This window comes from Sinohyriopsis cumingii, chromosome 3, assembly GCF_028554795.1.
Source record: "Sinohyriopsis cumingii isolate HCF-2022 chromosome 3, ASM2855479v2, whole genome shotgun sequence".
Lineage (NCBI taxonomy): Eukaryota > Metazoa > Mollusca > Bivalvia > Unionida > Unionidae > Sinohyriopsis > Sinohyriopsis cumingii.
The window spans coordinates 39623540-39632641 of NC_142963.1; the positions used below are offsets into that span (position 1 = coordinate 39623540).

Genomic DNA, 9102 nt, shown 5'->3' on the forward strand with positions numbered 1-9102 from the left:
CTCTTCGGATTGGATGCGAGCTGACTGAATTTTGTAACGCGTGTTCGGATTGGTGAATGAACTCAATCCGTTTCAATCCTTCCTCTACCTATAAATAAGCGCAGTTCACTGCATTGATTCACCTGTTCTCGGCGCCTCAACATGTGGACCGATGTGCACTCTTCAACGCTTGTGTCAACGATGATGTTCAGGACGGACATGCTCATGTATGTCCGATCGAAGTGGAGCATTGTCCACAGGACAAACACCAGCCTGTGGATACGTAGGATCTACGTTGAAAGACAATGATGCCTGAAAAGAGTGCTAATTTACGGGCCAACAGTGAGACGCAGCCTAAGGACAAGAAGAAGACCAATGCGGTGCCATTTATGTTAATGAATACATTAACATAAACCCAAAGGCCCTTTTCAGGGCCAGCCATATTTCTCGAAAAGAGATAGCCTTTCAATTGCCTACCCCATTTTTTATTTTTTATTTTAAAAAAAAAAAATCCCATGTTCAATTTCCCTTGACGCTATAAAGTCCCACCCTGTTTAAATTCCTTTGACGCTATACAGTCCCCTATTCCCATGTTCAAATCCCCTTGACACTCAACAGTCCCACGATTTTTCTCCATGTTAATTTCCCTTGACGCTATATGTTCCCACGAGTTTTCTCCATGTTAAATTTCCCTTGACGCTATATGTTCCCAAGGGGGGGTCTGTAATGCTAATTCCCATTGACGCTATAATATCCCCCTTAACTACTCATGGCATCTCAGGTGATTCACTTTAGCGGCTGACAGATTACGTTGTAATAGATCTAAACTTTGTACCTGTACACATTTTGTACACACACATTTGCGCATGTACAGATTTAGCACATTTTCACAAAACGTGTAGAGATACACATATTTCCTACTTTGAATAATAGTTGGTAGACTGCTACCAACCTTAAAGTCATAACAGGTCATAACAAAAACTAATTAGCGATCATTTCACGTTAGTAAATTAAAAAGAACAGTAGCGATCTCTGATAAGAAATTGACATCGCGTATTATCATATTTTCATCTGGAACAACTAAATCAGCCACTGTTTGTTTATATTAACACATCAAGAAAGAAAGCGGTAGAAAACATAATTGGTGCCTGTATCAATAACATTTTGAAAATCAGCAGTTTGAAGAAAACATTAGTGAAGAAGACGTTAGTACATCTCTCTCTCTCTCTCTCTCTCTCTCTCTCTCGTTTCATATGTTGTACATCACAATATTGTTATGTATATTTAATTTAATTTATATTTGATTTAATTTAATTATTTGTAAGTTTTAAAATATTTTTATTTTAATTTCATTACATGTCAAAGTAATGTAATTTTGTTTACTAGGAATTTGATATTTTCCAAACAATTAAGTTTGACCTGAATCTTTCCATAAACACATAGTATTATAAACACTGTTTTTATTTTTTGACTTAGTTTTCGACTTTGATTCAGAAATCACTGATACAAGTAAACAACTTTCTATTTTTATTTAATTTTCGGAGTCAAATGATTGGTTTTTATCAAGGTCATACGTGAGTACGTGATTTTGGATATAAAAAGCCTCTATTTCGCAATCTGGGTTTTCCGAAATTGTGCAGTAGTTAGATTTGATGTTTAGAGAGATATTTCTGAGTTGGGCTTTCCACTGGAAAGTGATTGTTTGTGACCAGTTTGACCAGTTTGGAGTTACATTTTATTTTTTATTCAATTTATTTGGATTCTAAAAGATTAATCATTTTTTCTGGAAATATTTGAGTGCTCATACAGAATTCTTGGACAAAGACACTAATTTAAATTTTATTCGGAAATTTCAAATTCCGGAATATTATTGTATGTGGAATAACAAAAGAACTGTAGACACAACAGCACCATATTGACTACAGTATACGTCATCGCCTTCCATTTTGGATTTTTCGTCTGGAATCGAAGAAAATCAATCAGAACATTTCCTTACTAGTCCCTCTAAAATTTGGTTTGTGGATTATTCTTGGATCATTTTTTAAATTGATTCTTAAAACCGTAAGTTCTTTTCTTTTTCTTCTTCATTTTCCAGTGTTTTTTCCAGGGAAATAAATTATTTGTTAAATTTTTCAAAGCTTGCTGTTTTCACTCTTTCTTTTGTTCCTGTTTATTGGAGCCTAAACAGGTAACATAAGAATATTTTGATTGACTTACCCCGTTTTAGAATATTTATTTACAAATATTTAATTAACACTTTTACTTGATTCATGCCGTTTATTTGTTTAAATTAGTTATCATTACCATTTAGCTTGCATGCTGTACACTATCCTAGTTTGTGACTTTTGTGATTATGGAAGCGAGAAAAATTAATGTCGTATTTGAGTAACGGGAAATAAAGTTTCTGATTTATTGATTTCCTTTAACGTTTAATAATGTCTATATAAATGAACAATATTGCATGCAATCATTAACTTTCAGCAGCAAATATTATTTCTTCTCTTTGTTAAGTCACATAGTTACGAGGCTCATAGGAAAGTCAAAACATGTGTATTCGGAATGTTACCTCACAGGTTCCTGAAGAATATTGAAACAAATTCCAAGTCTCGCTTTCTTATAACCCCAAACATCAACTGATCATTTTTCATTATGTTTTATTTTCCCCTCAGTCTAGAAAGGCAGATGATTTATGGAGCAACAATACCAATATTTAATTAACAGCGTTTGATAAACTATATATATATATATATATATATATATATATAGAGAGAGAGAGAGAGAGAGAGAGAGAGAGAGAGAGGGAGAGAGAGAGAGAGAGAGAGTATGTACGCTACGTCAATGATTATACCACAAGATGTTTAAATGTTTCACTAAAAGGAAACGAGACTTGCCGAGTTTCCTTTTAATGAAAAATTTATACGAGTGGTATATCAATGATACAGCGTACATACTATAGATATATTTTATTTATACCACATACAAGTTTTCATTTTATTTGGGAGATAAAACTGACGGCCATGAACAGTGCACTTTATGGGAGTGAACTCTTCACAACCCCTCGCATGTATGTACGCTCAAACAAGAAGTTATGTAGTGATTCATAATTTCCTGTACACTTCATTCATATTGTTTTCTGTTTCTTTTAGCAATATTAAATGAAATGAAAACACAAGGCTATGTGCATGCAAACATTGAATTTGCAGCCTTCGTTGTAATGAACAGAAACATCAAACTAATGAGAGAACAAGAGATAATTAAACAGCTTAACCCTAACTACATTTCATTGATATCGTGTCTGTCCATATTTTGCTATTCCTACTTAATGTCAGTTTCACTTTCAATAATTCTCCCACGTTTCCGCTGCGTGGGCTCTGTTTGAATATTCGACTGTTGAAAGAAGTTGACCCAGTTAGAGATCTCATTCACATTTTGCGGGAGGTTCATAACAAACATATATTTTGTACGGTGAAATTTGATCAGAAGAATGGGTTGCTGATAATCTGATTTGTTGAATATTACACGTTTTGGAACATGGTATAATACAGTCTGTAGCTGTGCAGTGTGAAATTTCGTTGTTGTGGGGGTGGGGGTTGACAGCATCATTACTTGGGTGGCCGGTGTTGCTCAGGTAATTGGAGTGCGTCTGTTGTTGTTTGTCACTAATATTTGAGTAGCTGTTTATAGACTGTACACTTTTGTGGCCTGAAATTTGCATGATATCAGTTGGGGGGAATGTTTTTGTCTCTGAAATTCTGAATTAGGTACTCTCGGCTAATAGTGTTTGTTAATTTCTTTCTTTCTGTAATATTTGCCTTTTCTTTCATTTTTTTCATGATGCATCCAAGCTGGTGAATTCCAACGACTTGTTTCCTAAACCATTTTGGGTTTGTCCTGAGAATGGCATGGTGTTGGGCGCAATATGGAAAGGATCTTCAGGTTGACAAAAGTCTGCTGGTCTTAGCTCTGCATACCTTTTGTAGATATCAAGTGGATCTCTCTCTCTTTGTTGTTTTTGTTTTCATACATCTTAGGATTAATATCCCTGATATCCTTGACATCGTGTCCTGTTCTTTTGTTGTTGTCTGCCTTTCGTTGAGTGTAACATCCCCCATTTCAGATTATAATGTTCAGTCACTCCCCTCAAACCAAAATGCACAGACTTTTAAAAAATAATGTGTTAAAAATGGATTTGTGTGATTCCATCCCCATTAGTTTTTTGCTATGCAAGGCATTTATTTCTTCGTCTATCATCAGTTGACTCCGATTGGGATTATTTCCTTTTCCTTTAGATTTTAAATATTTTTGCTTAGCCGGACTAGCTTCCCTTGCTAATGCATAATTTCTGTCTGTTCCTCTCATGGTTGTACTTGCATATTTCTTGATTTTAAGGTGGCGATCAATGGAGCTGATTATGCTTTTAAGCTGTTCGGTTCGAACTCAGGTCCATCGTTTTTCTTAGCACTGAGTATAAAACCAGATGGGTGTATCTCGTGTAAATTTCTGAATTCATAATTTGACTGCCAGAATTATGTCACTAGCCTTACATCAAAAAGTGTCTTTATAAAATTGTTTGCATTCTGCTTACTTTCTATAAATTTCAGTATATCATCAGGCTCATGGTGTACAAATCTGTATTCCCTAACAAATTCACATTTGAACACAGAATGGTCATTTCATTTGCAAATGTCTGAGACAAGCCTCTATCAAACTCTCCAATTAAGTCACAATTTAGTAGATTAAATATTGCTTCATCATCTTGCTGCTTATCTGATGTCATTGTTGTCTTTCTTCCAGAGTTGCAGTGTTTGATGATTTTTGTCAGAGGGAAAGACTGGAAACAGCAGCGTTGACAGAGATGACAGCAGACAACACGGGGTGGAGCTCAATAATATTCATTTCCTGGATTGAGCATTGTTGTTTTTTTACATGAAAATCATTTTCTTCCTATTTTCTCCTGTAATATTCCAAGAAATTCATATCCATGACTAGAGAGTATAATAGCAATAAAAAGATGATCATTATTCGTAGTCATACGCCATGGGCAAATCACAATTTGACATACCAATAATATTGGTATATCAAGCTGCTTTATACCATCTCTTCAAAGGCCATGCTATGTTTAATGTATGTGGTATATATATATATATATATGGAGAGAGAGAGAGAGAGACAGAGACAGAGAGACAGAGAGAGAGAGAGAGAGAGAGCTGAACATTCCCACATGGACGACTTACATAATTAGATATTTTTTTGGATTATTTATAATACAAAGACTTTTATAAGCTTCTTGTATAATATTTTATTTTTATTTTTTTATCTCGAGTACATTTTGCCCTGCACTGACAAAAACTTCACGTACAAGAAAATATCCACTTTGTTAGAGAAAAGCCATGACATATATCTGAGGTGAAATGCATAAAGCATTTCATAATGCAAGTCACTTTTGATTTTAAAAACGATCTGCTGTTTTACACCCCTGAATACAGGTAAGGTGTTTTTATTTGATGCATAAGGGTCATCATAACATATATATCTTTCCATCGTTTTAATTTTACCGCATTACTAAATATGGTAGAATAACGGTAGAGCTCGGTCAAAATAATATTAAACTATAGTACAAATCCCAAGGGTCAAGTAGGTATTCAACACCAACTATTTCAGTAATGGGTGTCATGTTTTAGAATTTGATTCTACATACCTTTAAGAAGCAAGTATTCAATTTATTGGGATTCGTATACATCCATATTCGGTTGGAAGGTCATTATTTAGACGCCCCGAAAGGTGCATACGCAAAATCAATGTTAAAGTATGTAGACATTTATGGACAAAATAAACCTATAGGTGTGATCCAGTACAATCCGGATTGAATATCGCGCGCTGTGATGTCACAATGAAAGCAAAGCATATTAATAAAAAAAAATTCTTACTGCTCTCAATTGTGATGATTCCACTCGACGCACTCTTATTTTGACCTAAGTATAGTACATGACCACCATTGTAAAGGTCCATAGCGATAGTTAATTTTCGTCGGGAAGTTTCTTGGTGACAGTTAAGGTGCACATCGTTCAATAATCAGGACTGAACAGACTTTGGTTAAAGAAGATTAGTTTTAATGTTTAAAAAAACAATGTATATTTAATTTAAAATGAGTAAATGCGCATACATGACACATGTGACTCGTGCTATAGAATATGACAGACATGCGTATGCTTCTTGTCTAGTATCCATAGATAGAAGAATACAGGAAACTCCAACGCTAAATTTATTTTCAAACATAAGAAAAGATGAAGCATTTATTAATAAACACATCGATACAGTAGTAGATCGCAACTATATATACATACATATACATACATACATACATATATATATATATATATATATATATATATATATATATATATATATATATATATATATATATATATATATATAATTGCTGCTGATTTAATATGTGTCCACAATTTTATCATTTTTACGACGCACAGGTCTATATGTCATAAATCTCACACAGTCATATTTAAGATTAGCGCTATATTACTTCCACAGTATAATGATACCACTTATTGAAGAATGACTTTTGGTGAAAATTATGTACGATTTAGTGTGCTTTAATGCTATTGTAATAAAGGTTATTATGACAGCATGCTATTATTTTGATTTAAAAGTTGGTATACATTAAAACCACAATGAAAACAATTACTTAACTTTATACTTTCGTTATAGCATATTACTTGTTTGAATGGAATAGATAAGCACATGAATAATGTAGAACTGCATTTGCATAACTTTGAACTGAATTGATATAAAGCTCAATTGAACCGAGTGAGTCAAGTCCGTTGGGCAATCTGAAAAATACCTGTCTTTACTATCCTACGTGAAGATTTGACAGCGACCGCTTAAGGGTCATATTCTGGTGTCCTATGTTAACACCATCATCATCATCATCATCATCATCATCAGTCTCCTGACGTAGTGTGGTCGTCGAGGCACTGTGCTGATGAACATCTGACCAGTTCCCTCCACTTGTCTCGATCAAGTGCCAATGCCTGTGTCTCCGCAAAACTTTTCCTGGTCCATTCTGTGATGTTGTCAGTCCACTTTTTTCTCTGTCTACCTCTCCTTCTGCCACCCTGGACGCTGCCCTGCAGGACTGTTGTGGATAGATTGTTGGCTCTAGTGACATGGCCATGCCATTTCAGCTTTCTTTTTTTGACGGTGGTGAGGAGGTCCTCATATTGGCCTACTTCGCGCCTGATGGTGTCACGCACTTCTTCATTGATGATGTGGTTCATGTAAGAGATGCCAAGGATGGTTCTGTAGCATCTCATTTCAAGTGACTGGATTCTTCGTTGTAATTCTGCTGTCAATGTCCATGCTTCGCATAAGTACAAAAAGACTGAGATAACTAGAGCTCGTAATAGTCTGATTTTAGTTTTCAGACAGATATTCTTGTCTCTCCAGATGGGTCTTAGCTTTGACGTAGCTGCCATTAATTGTGCTGCTGTTGACAAAATTTCTGCTTTTGATCCCTCTTCAGTGATTATGGAACCAAGATATTTGAACTGGCTCACTGTTTTCAGTTCATGTCCTCTGACTGTAATCTTGGCTGAGATGTGTTTGCCACTATTTGTCAACAGCTTTGTCTTCTCAGCACTTATCTCCATGTCAAATCTGGAAGATGTTTCATCCAGGTTCTTCACTAAGGTGGCAAGCTCGTCTTCACTGCCTGCCAGCCCATCAATGTCGTATGCAAAGCGGAGGTTGGTGATGTTGTGCCCTCCAATGCTGACTGTTCCACAATGGTTTTCCAGGGTTTCACTCATGATGTGCTCTAAGTAGATGTTGAAAAGCGTGGGTGACAGGAGACAGTCTTGACGCACTCCCACTGTTGTCTGGAACCACTCCCCCATAGCACCTTGGGCAATTACTGCACTGGTAGCTGCTTGATGGTATTGGTTAACTTTTGACCCATGTTATACTTCTTCATTGTGACCCACAATGCCTCATGCCACACTCTGTCAAAGGCCTTTTTGAAATCTATGAACACATGATGGATGTCTTGTTGGTGTTGCGAGTACTTTTCGCACAGAACCCTGAGATTGAATATTTGTTCTGTTGTGCTTCTTCCACTCCGGAACCCGGCCTGTTCTTCAGCGATTATTTCTTCTGCTTGTGGTTTCAGTCTGTTCAAGATGATCTTCAGCATCATCTTACTAGCATGGCTGATCAAACTGATAGTTCTGTAATTTTGGCACAGTTGGAGATTGCCTTTTTTGGGAAGTGTTATAATCAGTGACTGGGTCCATTGTGTTGGCCATTCACCTGTCTGTCAGATCTTGTTACAGATTTTTGTTAGTAGTTCTTTCACTGATTCTCCCCCATTCTTGATAAATTCAGCTAGGATGTTGTCTACTCCAGCTGCCTTCCCATTCTTCAGTGCTGTTATTGCTGACTCCACCTCTTCTTTGAGAATGGGGAAGTCATCATCATTTGAGGAGTTTGGAACTTCAAGCACCTCTGGGTCTCCTGTGGACTGATGGCTGTAGAGTTCTTTGCAACACTCAGTCCATCTTTCTGCAATGTCACTCGCTTCTGTGAGGCATTTTCCATTTTTGTCTTGAATGGTACTGACTCTTGGTTGTTTCTGTCTGGTGATGTCTTTCACAATTTGGAATGCCTTTTTGCTGTTATTCTTTATCAGACTGTTCTCCATTTCTGTGCACTTTTGTCCAATCCAATTTTCTTTTGCTTTACTCAAGTTTTTTTCTGATATTCTTGTTTATTTCTCGGTACTCAATTGCCCCTGTTGTGTGTCTGGTGTTTTTGAGTTCTCTTCGGGCATCACACGACTTCAGAATCTCTTCTGTAACCCAGGGATTTTCTTCGGGCGATGGAGGCCAATGATGTCCTTGGCAGCTGCTGTCATGACTGTGTTGAAGGTGTCTGTCATCTCATTGACATCACCATCCAACTCAAGGAGTGGAGCAAATTTTCCTCCAATTGTGGCTTGGAATGACTTGCAGATGTTAGGGTCCTTCAGTTGTTCAAGGTTGAATTTGAGCCTGATGTTCTTTGGCTTGTTATTTTTCTTCAGCCTCACTCGGAAGTTCATAATCACGA

General features: G+C 36.4%; 1 protein-coding gene across 1 annotated transcript; it reads left to right on the forward strand.

The window, feature by feature from the left end:
* Positions 1-748: 748 nt before the first annotated feature.
* LOC149802741 (uncharacterized) lies at positions 749-5114 on the forward strand. Its single transcript, XM_089953825.1, has 4 exons — positions 749-760; positions 1879-2040; positions 3825-3915; positions 4774-5114. Exons 1-4 carry the CDS (start codon positions 749-751, stop codon positions 4827-4829), a joined length of 321 nt encoding a protein of 106 aa, XP_089809951.1. The 3' UTR covers positions 4830-5114.
* The last annotated feature ends 3988 nt before the right edge of the window (positions 5115-9102 follow it).